Consider the following 15,483-nt stretch of genomic DNA (forward strand, 5'->3'; position numbering starts at 1 on the left):
TAGTGCAAGCTCCTGATTTTAGAGGTAGGCTACCTCAGATTGCCTGATGCAAAGGATGCAAACTGATCTGTTACCAAAAAGGGCTGCTTTGTTTAGGGGGGAATTATTACACTGCCCTTATTGGAAACTTCAGGACCATAGGCTGGATAACAAAACAGCGTAATGCAGAGAAATTCCCTTTTAGCTTAAGGAGGATACTGAGAGAGAGATAACTTTTAATAAAGATTATATTTTTATTACAAAAGCACACAGGTAAACATAATGCACATGGAAAAATGATAAGTATATGTTTCTAGTACTTGTATCTAGTGTACCTAACTTATGGTGGTTGCATGTGAGCAGTATTTGGTGCATCTGAGGAAATCAGGAAAAGGGAAATTTGTAGGGGAGGATTTTAGGGGTCCCTGGTCTGCCAAACTCAGTTGCTAACTAAAGATGGGGAGAGAAGGGGAGAAATAGGTGGGAAAGAAAGAGGGGAAAGAGTTCCAGAACGAAAAATAGTTACCTGTCTTGAGGAGCAGATGGATGAGGGGGAGTCCTGGGAGGAGGACCTCTGCCTTGGAAGGGCAGCCAGAGAGAGAGCTAGCATGAGGCGAAGCCCTCTCTTAAAAGGATTTTTTTGAGACTGAAATGGGCTGGGCGCTGTGCTGAGGGAGAACTGCCACCCACCAGGGTGTTCAGGTCAGGATGTCCCTTATCAGCATATCAGCAAAATTCAATGGGTCTAATGGTTGGCTTCCCTGGCTGGGGAAACTTACAATACGCAGTGATTGATTTAAACAATACAACCATAGGAGACACTTAAGCAACGATTTACTCTTTAGACTTTGTTGCTAAAGTCTTAGTTGCTAAAGTCTTTGTTGCTGTGTGCATGGAGAGGTGGAGGTTGTGTAAACTCGTGACTTTTACCAGGGTTTTTGAGAATTGGGCCTGTGAGAAGTTTGGCCTATAACCAGATATAAAATCACAACTTAAAAGGAAAAAGGGGCTTTCACGTAACAGATCCTTCAGTTTGCAAGGTAGCTGCTAACTGCCCTGCAAAGAGCTCAGCTCCTTCACTTTACAAGGTAGCTGCTGACTGCCCTGCAAGGAGCTGAGCTCCTACATTCTGCAAGCCTGTGTAAATATAGGGAGATAAATGTTTGAAGGTCTTTTTCTGGTTATTGTTACTTATAAATAAATAAATATCTTTTTTTAAAAGCCTGGTGAACCAAGGTGGGTCCCAATAGAGTGTTGTTTTAAAAAGTGTGTCCTGGTGCTAAAAAGTTTGGGAATGACTGTTTTAAGTGATTCCTATATGTGTGTTTATGAGAGGTTTGAATGGTCTCCCTGGCTAAGTTACCTCAGGAAGCTTTGGATGGGGGGAGGGGGGTAGGCAGAAGGGAAAGGGTTAAACTGTTTCCCGCCTTTTCTAACTGCCACTTCTAACTGCCGTTTCCAACTGCCGCTGACTGAGTGACCAAGTGAGGACTGCAGGGCTGAGATGAGGCAGGAAGTTCTGCCCATATAAGGAGACTCTGCCAGGACCTTCCCTGCTGGCCCTGCTGCTCAGCCTCCCCGGGGGACGTCTCATTGACTGCTTCTGGAGACCACATGCTGGAGTGGAGGGACCCTGTGTTGTCCCCATCCATTCATTAGTGCTGCTGTTGTGAGCCGCAGTGTGAGACCTTTGGGCCCACATTTTGAGATACTGCCCATTGTCAAGATGGTGTGGCATGACTGCATTTCCAACAGATCTTCATAGTGCATTATTGTTCTTTTTTTGCACCCCTCCACCACAGGATGCAGCACACACCTCCTTGGTATGGCTGCCTCAGGGCTAGAAAATTGGGCAGGATTGGGCCCTCACTTACTTACTTGTGCAAAGAATTTTTATACTGCTTTTTAAAAACCCAAAACAGTATCTAACAAAAAATAAATACATCAAGATAAAAACGTAAGAATAAAATACGTTATTAAAATAAAAACAGTGTAAAAAATAACAACAATAAAAGCAGGTAAAATAATGTATAGAAGCATAAAAGTTAAGGGTCCCTAAGAGTACCTCCCTCCCCAAAGCCAGGCAAAGTAGATGGGTCTTCAAACCCCCGCCAGAAACCAGGTACCGAACCAAATGTCTGGTCTTCCGGAAGCTGGTTCCAGGGGCATGGTGCCACAACTGAGAAGGCCCTACACCTTGCTGCCATCCCCTGGCTTCAGATGGTGCCAGTATCTTAAGAAGGGTCCTCTCTGATGACTCTGATGATGATGATATTAGATGCTACTTTTCAACAAAAACGTTCACGGGCAGTGCAATGCTAACATCTGCAGGAACAGGCAGGCCACTAGACCTGTGCTGTATCTAGTGTGAGTTTGGGGCTGGCTGTGGCTCACTCCAAGGCAAGGGGAAAAAATTCACCTTACTTCAGGGACAGCCGCAGCATCCCCAATGGGCCTACCTGGTTCTTTACAACCTAAAGAGGCTGGTTTGGACTGCCCACGAACAGGAATAGATTTGGGCACAAGAGCCGGATCCTGGCTCCACTCCCTGCTCCCTGCCTGCCTACCCACCCACAATGTTCCCCCCCCACGCGTCCAGGAGCGCACAAGACAAAAAGATACCTGTACCCTGTTGCCACTCCCTTGCATCTGGCATTCAGAGATAGGCTACCTCTAAAACCTGGAGGTTGCACATAGTCATCATGACTTGTAAGCTGCAATGAACTCCTTCATCGGTACTGTTCCTCATAAAGGAGGTGCCCCAGCCCACTACTCATTTAGATCAATCTTCTGCACTTAGTCTTCAGGCCCAATGGGCAACCTTTCCTTCTGTTTATTTGCATGTCCTACACCTGATTATCTCTTGGCTAAAGTTTTTTTTTCCCCTTTTCCTTAAACCAATTTTATTAGAGCCTGCCCTGCTGTCACAATTCAAGCGTGAAAATGGAAGAGGCAGTCCTGGCAGTACACACACCAGATGGGACACCGGACAAATCTGGAAATGACTTCCCCGTCATCCAGGCTGGGACTGTAGAAGTCTCATGTCAACACTTCAGAAATTTCTGCTACCAGAAATTGGAGGGGCCCAGAATGGCTTGCAGCTAAGTCTGGGCATGTTCCCATGGGTGGCTGGAGCCGGAAAGACACACCAAGGAGCAGATCATGGAGCTGGTGATCTTGGAGCAGTCTCTGACCATCCTTCCAGTGGAGATCCAGAGCTGGGTCAGGGAAATGCAGCCAGAGATCTGCTCCCAGGCAGTAGCCCTGGCAGAGACTTTCCTGGTGAGGCAACGAGGGTCTAAAAGAGAGGAAAAACAGGTGAGAATATGTTATCCAAGGTGAAGATGAGCGAACTGTGGCCCTTACCCACTGCAGAGACTGACTTTCACCTTTCTGCCCTCAATAGCATGAGTATGGAAGGAGCCAAGTTTGATCCCCACTCTCTCCTGTTGAAGGTTCTCCATGTAAGCCTTCAGGCCACCTATGGGTCTACTCAGACCCACACCAGCTGTATAAGGGATAGGATAGGGCAACTGATGCATACCAGTTTGCCCCAGGTTCCAACCTCTCCCTCCCCCCACCTGCCTACAACATGCTTCCATCACAGATTTACCAGGAGAAGCAAAGCCTGTGGTCTGCAGAGACATGGCTATAATGCTGCTGGTGCTTTGCCATGGTGGCTCAGACTGGCCTGGCAATGGTGGAATCTTCGCCCTGCCACTGGCCTTTTGCGACTGGGTAACTGTAGTTATACTGTTGGAAAAGGCCCATTGTGTTGGGCCATTTGTGACATACCAGGACTCTCCAGTTCCAGGTGTTATGAAAGCTACACAGAGCACATGGATTGAGGCATCCCAGAGTTGCCTGCATGTGTCGCGTGCTTCAGGTGACTCCATGAGATCTGCCAGGAGGCCCTCTAACTTAGGGAAAGGAATGCACATGGGGCCTTGTCGAAACAGAAGTTTAGCCTTCAGGCCACCTATGGGTCTACTCAGACCCACACCAGCTATATAATGGATAGTATAGGGCAACTGGCGCACGCTGGTTGGCACCAATCCCTCCCTCCCCTCACCCACCTATGACTTGCTTCTACCAGGTCTGTTCAAAACCTGTAGTCATGCAGAAGCCAGCATTGCATTCAGAAGGTGACTCCATGAGATCTGAAAGGGGGCCCACTAGGGAAAAGAAATGCACATGGGGCTTTCTGGAAACAAAAGTTTAATGTGCTGCCCTTTGTTCTGTGGTGTCATTCTAATGAATAAAAGCTTAAATACTCAGCTGGTCAAGTGACCACATTTTGACACTGCAGAAAGACAAAGTGTCCCTGACATTTTGCTCTGCAGGCGAAGATCTGGTTCCCCCTCCTTGAGTTCTCCTTTTAGAGTCTGATGTGAAATATGTCTTGAGAGGGGAAGATTTGTGACTTTCTTTATTCAGGGTCCAGTGTCACTTGAGGAGGTGGCTTTGCATTTCAACAAGGAGGAATGGGCTCTGCTGGATCCGAGCCAGAAGGCACTGTATGCAGAAGTGATGCTGGAGAATCAGGAGAACGTGACTTCTCTGGGTGAGTCAGGATCCCTTTGCTTTTGTTCATGATGCTAAAAGTATGAACTGCTGTTAGTATTTCACAATGACTCCCCAGGGAATAAGTAGCAAATACCTGCTTTGCCTCCCTTTTGCAGACCTGGGTTGGGCCTAAGTAATGCCATGTTTGACCTATAAAATCCCAGTGGAGAGATGGGAAGTTTCTAAAGTGACAGAACTCAAAGGAAGGGGCTGTGTCTCGGTGGCAGAGCATGCACAGGTTCTGTCTGTGGCAGCAACTCCTTGTGGGTCTGGGAAAGACTACCCAGACATCTCGGAAAACTGCTACCCATCAATGTAAGTATTCAAAAGGACCAATATTATTTATTCTTAATAAATAATAACAACTGCCTGGTTAAAACCGAGGTTTGGCTGAGTGTGACCTGATGCCATCACTAGCAACATCAAGACAGGGTTTCCACTGATGTTCCAGCCTATAATGAATTATTCCTCAGGGTTCTTTTAATTCTTAGCACTGATACTCAGTAAGTATTGATTGCTCTTGGATGTCTAATCACTTGGATCACTGATCACTTCACAAATACTCTCTTCCACACAGTCTTGAGACAGCAAAACAAGAGACAGGCGGCCCAGTCCTGAGCTGCCCGGTGCGCAAGGCTGCAGCGGCGCAGAAAATGGCTACCGTTGCATCCACCACACCCGGGGAAGCCGCCGCTGCCTCCTTGGGAGAAGGGGACTTTTGTCCCCTTCCCCCGGATAAGCTGAATAGCCCTCAATGGGGCTACTCAATTGTACAGCGACCCAAGGGTTGGCATAGAATTAACAGCCTCCTTGTCAGGTGGGCGGCCGGACACGGAGGCTCAGGATCCAGTGAAGCAAAGCTCCACCGCTTTTGCCTCCCTCCCACCATACTCCCAACACCGGCACACCTCCTTCCCTCCCTGTCCCCACCATCCCTCCGCCTCCCCCCACCCCAGAATGCCTCCCCCCGCCTCCCCCCACAACCCTACCTATTTCTCTACTGCTTGGTGGTCAGTGCGACCACCAAGTGGCGGAGCGCCGGTACTCCACCGGCACTAGCCCAGCATCGGTCAGCGCTGGGCTAGCACCAGTGCTCCAGCCTGGAAACATTCTGGCTACCAGTGTAGAAAGGAATAAAAATTGAGTCAAATACTCCCATGCACAGGCCCCAGCAAGGATATGGGTTGTTCAATTTCATCCTTGCTGCAATTTCCAGGAGTTTTTCAAGCATAGCACCTACACAGAGCAAATGTCAAAAACCCACTCTGGGTATGACTAAAGCATGTGTAACGCTGGCCACATGCACCTCTGCTGCAAGGGGCAGGATTGGCACCCCAGCCAAAGGAGCGCAAAGTCTCTTGCCACGACTTTCAGCTGAAGCCTCTTGTGACCTCAGAAATGTCAGCTGATGCTGTTGCTTCCACGCCACTATTTCTCAAAAAAACCTACTTGTGGGAGTTACAACACCTTGGGACTAGGGGAGAGTTTGTTGAAGCAGGATGTGAAATTTGTTGAAGCAGGATGTGAAATGCCCAGACATGTTGCAATCAGAAATGAATATGCCTTTATTTCCTTCTAAGAATGTCCTGCACCTGACTTTGTCTCCTAGCTAGAAGGAGAGGACATTCCCTTTGCTATGGACTCCAAGAACAGGGGCAGATCAGCAGGTAGTTGCTTAGCTGTGCTGTGGATCCAGTCCTGGTGGGGAGGGGGATTGTGTTTGCTCTCTCCAAGGAGAGATTCAGCAGTGACTAGGGAACGTTCTTTGTGGCTTTGCAATGTTCATTCCTGTTAACATCTCACAAAATTTCCTACCTTCTCTCCTCTTTTCCTCCCCAGAGCTAGGATGGGATGATCCCTGCTCCCAGGATAACCCTCTCTCCCTTCAAAAATTAAGCATTACTGTTGCCAACACTGCTTATTTATAAGTACACCTATCTATTCCCACATGTGTTGCGTACACATATACACACCCATCAGAAAGTCAAATTGGGGGAATTAGTAATACTGGTCAAATTCGGCAGGGTCTGACAGTTTGGGGATTGTTGAGGTGAGTGAGCGGTGCAGACAACCTCAAAATTCCTCAAAATTAGGCAACCAGTACCCATGAGACTGAGTTTTTTTTTTTTTTAAGATAGAATTTATTAAGGAATATAGAATAGAAGGGCAGGCACATTAGTTTCAGTCACTTGGCTTGAGAGATCAGGTACAAAGCTTAGAATGGTTGCAAATAAGAAGCATGTGGCTCTGTTTGGACAAGGGGAGTTCAACAAAAGAGAACAGAGAGAAAGCAATTGAAGAAGGATGATTTCCTCCTTAGTGAGCTAAAAAAAAAAAAGCACAGAAGCAGAGCTAGAGGGCAGTGAGATAAGCATGGCATGCTCTGCAACGCGCAGTGCAAGTGCCGCTCCCCCTCGGCATTGGAGCCATTCGGAACAGCAACAGGAAAGGACCATTGCTGCCTTGAATGGCTCTGACGCCAAAGGGGAGGAGGCTCTTACATGGTGTGTTGCAGAAAGTGCCATACTTGCCTCCCTACCCTCCCTTCTACCTCCGTTTCTGATTAGGGGGAAACTTTGAAATACACACATGAAAACAGAGGCTGGGGGAGGGGGAGAGAAAGAAGGAGCTGTTATGAGGATAAAAGAAGGGAGAGATTGCCAGTCCTCTTCTGCTGAGTAGAATTAGCATATGATGTTCATCTACACCAGGGGTGTCAAACTTGTTTCATACCAAGGGCCGAATAGCATTCATGATGCCTGCTGAGGGCCGGAAGTGATGTCATTAGGCAGGAATTGATGTAATTAAGCAGGTCATAATCAAAAATAAGCCCTTTTTTCTTACTTAGAAACTCATTAGCTGCAAACAACAGAAGAGAAAATACACAAATCTTGATCATATTTCAAGATATGAGAGAGCCCAATTTTCATGTGCCAATTTTACCCTTTCAGCAGTAACACTACAGCACTGCTCAGCAGATGAGAGTCTGAGGGCCAGATAGAAAGATTCCGCGGGCCACATCCAGCCCCCAGGCCTTATGTTTGACACCCCTGATCTATGCTGTGTGGGCTGGGCTGCACAATTCCAGGTTCTAGAAGGGAGAAAATTGCAGCACAAAGGGTGCTGGAGCCAGGAAAGGTAGATCCTCCAAGAGTGAGGGCTGCTACCAAGGCATGCAATCTTAGTATGAAGCTTCCCAATATGGTGGGACAGCTTTAAAAAGTTCCACTTCTCCATTGCACAGCTAATCAGGATTCTCTCTCAATTCCAGGAAGTAAAGGACAAGTTAAGGAGGAACAGATAGGATTGTGTGGGGTGTCACCAGAACCAACAGTGCTTGGAAATGATTTTGTGAATCCAAGAAGGATCAGGGAGGCAGGACGGAAGCACAACACCAGTGCGAATGACAATATCTGCTGTTTGTCAGGATTATGACCACCATGAAATGCCAGTCCAACAGGAATATCACCAAGGGGAGAGAAGCAATAAATGTGAATTCCACTGGGGAAAAATCAGTTGTAAACCCAACATTAATAACCACAGCAGCAAAATCCACAGAGGGAAGAAATCATTGAAATGCTCTCAGTGGAGAAGGAGCTTCAGGACAAGCACGCACCTTACTACCCATGAGAAGATTCACACCAGAGAGAAAGCTGTGCATGAAGACAGGTCAAAGAAGCAAGAGGAAAACCAGGCAGAGAAATGGAGAAATAAATCTCATGCTCGTCAGAGTGGGGATTTAAGTGTCATCTCAGCCAGCCCAGAAAACAAAACTGGAAAGCGGAAGGAAAAATGCCCTCCATGTACAAAGACCTTCAGCAGGCAAACTACACTAAGAACACATCTAAGAACCCACACAGGGGAGAAACCATGTAAATGTTTGGAGTGTGGGAAAAGCTTCACTGACAGTGGAACACTTACTATGCATCAAAGAACACACACAGGGAAGAAGCCATATAAATGCTTGCAGTGTGGAAAGAGCTTCAATATAAGCTCACACCTGACTTTACTTCAAAAAAGCCACACAGGGAAGAAGCCATATAAATGCTTGGATTGTGGAAAGAGCTTCAGTAAGAGCTCACACCTGACTGTGCATCAAAGAACCCACATAGGGGAGAAGCCATATAAATGCCTGGAGTGTGGGAAGAGCTTCACTACGAGCAGAAGACTTACGGTCCTTCAAGCAACCCACACAGGGATAGAAACCATGTAAATGCTTTGAGTGTGGTAAGAGTTTCAGTAGACACGACAACCTGACTCTGCATCAGATATCCTATACGGGGGCGGACGGGCGGACTATATATAACTGGAATTTAGAAAAAGCTTCTGTCAGAGCTTTGAACTGAAGTCACATCAAAAAATACATACATAAGTGTTTTTTAGTGTGGAAAATGTTTCAGGCAACAATCATTACTTATAGCACATGTACAAATCCACACAGGGCAGAAACTGTATAAATAGAGGTGGGAAAAAATGGTTTTATTTCTTTGAGGATTTCAGTACTTTCAAAATTTAAAAATGCTGAAAGCAGTTTTATGTGTTTTTATTCTAAATTAACATTTTATTCAATTGGAAATCATTTTTATCAAATGTAATCGCTGTAATATAGGTAGTATAGTGTCAGCCTGAGGCTTTCACTAGTGGTACTGAGCAAAAGATCTATTTTCCTGCTGTAGCCCGCACAGCAAACTCTCCTATGCCCTTAGCCTGCAGATGCTACTGATGCTGTTCAGAGTTTCTTTCCCTTCCCTCTTTAGGTAAAATCAGGGTTACTCCGGGGATGGCAGAAGATTTCATGTTTTGTTTCTTTGAATGCTTCATGTTAAATCACAGTATGTCACTTTCTCCTGTCATTACATAGTGTGGAAAGAGCTCCTGTGGTTGCTCAGCTTTTCTCATGAACAAATTCACACTGGCATGAAACCATTCAAAGACACTTGTGTGGTGAAAGCTTCCACAACAGAGTAAGTCTTACAGCACATCAAGATACCCTCATAAGCCCGAAAGTGCATCAATGCTCTGAGTTTGGAATGATTCCCTCATGAGCTGCCCTTGCCAAGTTATCTAGTGTGGCAAATGATCTGTGGGCCATTCCCACCTGCACACACCTTTCGGGCATGTGCGGTGGCGGCAGCACTACAGGGCACCTTTCTTCATCTCAGAACACCTCTCCAACGTGTGCGGAAGTCACAGATGCAAATTGGAAGTGGTTTCTGGTTGCATCGGAGAAGTGATCTGAGGCTGGGGAAGGCCCAAGGAGCGGGCCGCAGGTCTCCCTCCACCTCAGACCACCTCCCAAACATGACTGGAAATGGCTTCCTGGAGGCCCTCTGAGGTGCAGGTGGAATCTGCAGCTACTGAGGGTCCACTGTATTTGGCATACTGCCTCAGGTGTACACACAGTGACTGCACACTTTTGCATGTCTCAGTGTAATGGAAATGCAAAAGATCGAGGAGATAGGGTATGGTCGATTGCTCCGGCAGGTCTGGGAAAGTATGGGGTTAACACTAGGGCCATAGATTGCAGTGAGGGTGCTGCACAGCTGCAGCCACTTGATAAAACTCAGGGATAAAGCCACTTAGGGATAAAAGCAGCACCTGGAAGAAGGAAAAGGGTGTGGGTAGTAGAAGCAGGAAAGGTTGAAAGAAAGAGAGAGGACTAAAAGGCTGGCTGACTGACTGACAGATTAACTGACTAAAAGACCTGCTGGCTGACCAATGGACCGACTGACATGACTGACTGACTGACTGATGGATGAATGGACAGACAGGCAAATGGCCAACTGAGAATTGCTGGAATGGGGATAGCTGGCGATTGCTGGGTGGTGGAGAGCTGAGGTGGCGCTGCTGTACCCAGAAGAGCTGTTGCTTTGAGAACCGGGAAGAGGGAGCCTGCTGCCCCACAGGAAAGCTACCTACTGGTTAACCTTCCTGTTAATGCTGAGGGTCAATAATAGCTTTAGCTGCTGCTAGACAGAGCAGGATTTGAGCCAGGAGCTTAAAGTGAGCTCTAGGCCAAGTTTGGATTGGGAGTTTGGCAAATCAGTATACAGTGGGGCCCCTGTACCCACAGATCCCATATCTGCATTGATTTCATGTGGTTAATATAAACACTGTATTGCTTTTTAAATTGAAAACTACATTACATATAATTTATTAATTACAAGAAGGCTATGCGCTGCCTGCAGGGGCCGGATCATAGGAAAAAAGGAGGACAGATGTCATAACCGCAAAAGAGGACCAGGCACCCCCCAAATGTAGGATATCCAAGACAAATGTAGGACATGACAAAATAGAAGCTAAACACACTCATACATTGATTTCATGTGGTTAATATAAACACTATTACTTTTTAAATTGAAAACTACATTACATATAATTTATTAATTACAAGAAGGCTATGCGCTGCTGCAGGGGCCGGATCACAGGAAAAAAGGAGGACATTTAAGTTATTTTCCAGGACAAAAGGCTAAAAAGAAGACATGACCTTCCAGTCATAACATCACTTCCAGTGGGTCCTGACAGATTCTCATTCTAAAAAGTGAGTTCCAGTGTTAGAAGTTTTAGAACAACTGGAATAGAAATATTTCCACTGTATTCTTCATGATATTACACATCGATTGATATATAACATGATGACATTATTCAAAAATACCAAGTTTTTAAAAATTTTGGCGACTAGTGCTGTCACCCAGTGAGGCCCACACCCCCTAGCAATGCCACTGCATTATGGATGTCATTAATAGCACAATATGAATAAACAAGTTTGTTCAAATTTAACTTCACTGCGGGCACCTCTGATCTGCTCCAGCCCAGCCTGCATCCCACTCTGATTCCCTCATGAGCTGCCCCTACCAAGTTATCTAGTGTGGCGGATGATGTGCAAGCCACTCCCGCCTGCACACATCCTCTGGGCATATTGTGTCAGCTGCCCATGAGATACACTGGAGGATCGTGAGATCTGCCAGCTTCACCTACCTATAGGATTAGGCCTTTATAGGAAATAATAATCAATCTGAGGGAACTACTGCACATATGTCCATACTGAATAGAAATAAAGAATGTCCATTTATATGCATATTAAAATGGTATTGAACTAAATTCAGTTGTGATCTTCCCTGTAATCCATTGTATGCCCTGGCTGTGGGTTGGAAGGTGGGATGCTAAGGAAATGATATGAGAGACCCAAGGAGTCCTTGTAAAAGGAGAGCTTATTTTTAAGTGCTTGCAAACAGTGGAATGGGCAGTGACAGTCTCTCTCCCTTTCTCTCTCTCTCTCACACACACACAGACAAGCTACTCTACTGATAAGGTTGGCTATGTGGCAGGAACAGTGTGAACCTGGAATGCAGGCTTGGCAAGCAAAACAGCCGGCTGCAAACATGGGTTCTTTGACTCATATTCCATGCTGGAACTTTGCTTATGCTCAGCCATACTAGGGCCAGAGTAAGTTTTGTGGCCCGGAGGCCACTGGCACATCCCCGGGTATAGGGGAAGAGTACAGTGGGCCACTGTTATCCATGGGGATTTTGTTCAGGAACCCACCCCCCACACAGAGATACTAATTCTGCAGAAGTTAAAGTTCAGCTCCCAGTACCCCAATAACTTACCAGGAGGTTGTTGTGGGCCCTCCGGAGGTTGCGCCGGCCAGTGGTCCACGCCTCTCTGCCTCCTCAGAAGGCCTCCAGTATGCGACTGAAAGCTACTTTCCATTTGCATCCATGACTTCTGGTTGGGTCCGGGAGGTGTTCTGGGGCACGGGGATGTCTGCAGCACACTCCATGGACCTTTTCTGATCTCATAACACCTCCCAGATGCGTCCGAAAGTCGCAGGTGCAAACTGGAAGTGGTTTCTATTGGAGAGATGCTCTGAGGCTGGGGAAGGCCCAAACTATATAAGCAATTATAATGATCAAAACAGACCAAGAAAAAAAAAATTTAGGGTAGAATTTTTTTTTAAAACAGCAGGATTGCCGCTGCTGAAATTAGCATATCACAATCTTGCAAACAAACCTGTTGTTTGCATGTTGGTAGAGCTGCATGGTATGTAATCATTACAGACATCATTAATGTCACAGCACAAATAAAAAATTATGTTCAAATTTAACTTCACTGAGGGCACAATCCAGTTGTAACTCAATGCTGGTGGAGTGTGGGTTCTGCCAGCACCCGAAAGCATGTTGCAACAGCAGATGTGAGGCTCCAGCAGGAAGGCTTGTGCTGGCCTGCTCACGCCTGCAAAAGACCAGTGTGCGCCCTCTGTGCGGGCTAGCAGAGGGGTAGGGGGAGGGCAGAAAAGACTTGGGAGGGAGTGTAAGGGGGCAAGGGAGGGCAGTGATAGGGGCCCCTTTATAACATAGGTTACAGGCTCTGCACCAGCTTAATCCGGCCTTGCTCAGAAATGGACCCTTTCAAATTGCCCCTTTACAAATTACCCCCTTTACTCCCCCTCTCATGGGCCTTGCACAGAGGTGTTAGAATAACTGTGGGTAGGTGGGATAGGGCAGAACATATGCTGCTTGGGTTCTTCTCAGGAAAGAAGAATAAAAATGAAATAAAAACCAGTGCATGAAAGACACCTTCTTGCTTACTCTCATAAGAACATATGAACAGCCCCACTGGATCAGGCCATAGGCCCATCTCTCACCCCAAACTTCTTTCACTGTGTGCCTCCCTCCGTGCTCTTTTGAATTGGGTGATGCTAAGGAGCATCTTTTGATGCAAATAGGGATACCCCTGACTTGTATGTGTGTGTGTGTGTGGAGGCAGGGGGTGCAATGCTCTAAGTTTTGTAGGTGCCTCACATAAGGTGCAAGTGGCATGCCCTCCCCTTCAGAGTCATTCTGGGCTGGCTGAGCAAAATGGAGGGGAGGGGCTGCTTGCAAGGCAAGGTGAGGTGCTTGCAAAACCTAGTGATTTGCATCCCTTCTAGTTACCCCACTGTGTTCAAAGTTTCTCATCTGACTGCAGGATAAGAGGCAAACAAGGGCTTTGTTCTCTGACTGCTGCTTTCAGTCACTATGTCCAGATACGTCCATGCAGAGGTCTTTCTGCACTGCCTTTCTTGAGTCTTCCTTGATATTGAGATCTTCTTTCTATATCTCACAGAGCTGGACACTTCCCCCTCCTGCACAACCCCAGCAGTGTTCCTGAGCATATGCAGAGCATCTGCATGCTCACAAATGGGGCTTCAGTTTGTCCTCATGATCCACGCTGTCTGTTTCCTCCCCCGATTTTCTTTGCCCTCCAGGTCAGTGCCATTGCTAGGGGGGTGCTGGGAAGTGCAGGACACACCTAGTGACGTGCACAGGAGGGTGACACCACTACTGGCTGAATTTTTTTAGATCTTGGTATTTTTGAATAATACCACCATATTATATATCACTCCATGTGTAATTTCATGCCGAATGCAATGATACAAACCATGTTGAAATAAGCATCTTGATTCTATCAAGTTATAACCAAAAAACCAGTAGGTGTGGGGCGCTAGTGCATTGCCACGCTCACTGCCAGGGGCATTGTCCAACCCACTACATGGGAGAGGTCCATCATGGGGGGGGGGGCGTAAAAACACCACTGCTCCAGGTGCATTCAATGGAAGGGCTGGGGGGGGGGGGAGTAGGGACTTCATAAGAATGTAAGAAAAACCAGGCTGGATCAGGTCAAAGGACTATCTAGTCCAGCCTCCTGTACCTCAGTGAGATACAGATGCCTCAGGAAGCACACAAGACAGCAAGAGACCTGCATCCTGGTGCCCTACCTTGCATTTGGCTTTTGAGGTAGCCTACTTCTAAAACCAGGAGCTTGCACCTACCTATCATGGCTGGTAACCTGTGAAGGATTTTTCCTCCAGAAGTTGTCCAATCCCCTTTGAAAGGCATCCAGGTCAGATGCCATCACCACATCCTGTGGCAAGAAGTTCCACAGTCTAACCACAAGCAGGGTAAAGAAATATTTTCTTTTGTCTGTCCTAACTCTCCGGATACTCAAAGCCACCTCGTGCCTTTGCTTTGTCCTTTTTCCTGGCATTAAGAGGAGGGGGGCTAGTGTTGCCTTCCCCAATTTTCTTCGGGGAGGGGGGAGGGGGACTGGAAATTAACAGTATTAATTATTAATTATTATCCATCAGTCCTGCGCGTCCAGCTCTCGGGAAGGAAGAGGGGGACAGACTCTTTGGGTGCCCAGCCCGGAGCAGGGCAGGGTCTTCGCAGGGAAGGGAAGGAGGAGAGGAGACCCCCGGCCCCAGAGGGAGCAGCTGTGATGGCTCCAGCGCGGGCAGGCGGTGCCAAGCCCGGGCTCCCGCGATCTCCCGGGACTCCCGCGCAGAGGAAATGCCCTGTCCTTATTTGGCAGGCAGAAGCGAAAGCGAAGGCAGCGGCGCCTCCGCGGAGGAAGGCGCGGCCATGGCGGACCCCGGGGGGCTGGTGGAGGAGTTTTGCGAGGAGACCACCTGCCCCATCTGCCTGGACCACTTCAGCGCCCCGGTGATCCTGGACTGCGGGCACAACTTCTGCCAGGGCTGCCTGACCCGCTGCTGGGGGGAGGCCAGCGGGGCGGCGGCTTCCTGCCCCCAGTGCAGAGCCCCGGCTCAGCGCGGCCGCTTGCGCCCCAACAGGCAGCTGGCCAACGTGGTGGAGCTGGTCAAGAAGCTGGAGGGGGGCAAGGGGGACAGGAGGCGGCGCGGGGCGTGCGGGGAGCACCAGGAGCCCCTGAAGCTCTTCTGCAGGGACGACGAGGCCGCCATCTGCGTGGTCTGCGACCGAGCCCAGGAGCACCGCGGCCACCGCGTCGTGCCCGCGGAGGAGGCGGCCAAGGAGCTGAAGGTAGGGCTGTGGCGTAGCCGGAGGGGGGCTAGGCGCTGAGTTTCGCAGGGAGCCTCATCGCAGCGTGCAGTCCGCCCCTTCCCCTTCCGTTCGGAGCCATTCTGGGCGGGGGCAG

General features: G+C 48.0%; 1 protein-coding gene and 1 pseudogene across 1 annotated transcript; both read left to right on the forward strand.

The window, feature by feature from the left end:
• The first annotated feature begins 3,141 nt into the window (after positions 1 to 3,141).
• LOC136639063 (zinc finger protein 25-like) lies at positions 3,142 to 8,758 on the forward strand. The gene is made up of 4 exons (XM_066613090.1): positions 3,142 to 3,297; positions 4,417 to 4,543; positions 5,502 to 5,614; positions 7,973 to 8,758. The coding sequence occupies exons 1-4, from the start codon at positions 3,142 to 3,144 to the stop codon at positions 8,756 to 8,758; spliced, it is 1,182 nt and encodes a 393-aa protein (XP_066469187.1).
• Positions 8,759 to 14,931: 6,173 nt separating this feature from the next.
• The window catches only part of LOC136641549 (E3 ubiquitin-protein ligase TRIM7-like), a 55,368-nt pseudogene continuing 54,816 nt past the window's right edge, over positions 14,932 to 15,483 (forward strand).

The sequence above is a fragment of the Tiliqua scincoides genome, chromosome 2 (genome assembly GCF_035046505.1).
Source record: "Tiliqua scincoides isolate rTilSci1 chromosome 2, rTilSci1.hap2, whole genome shotgun sequence".
Lineage (NCBI taxonomy): Eukaryota > Metazoa > Chordata > Lepidosauria > Squamata > Scincidae > Tiliqua > Tiliqua scincoides.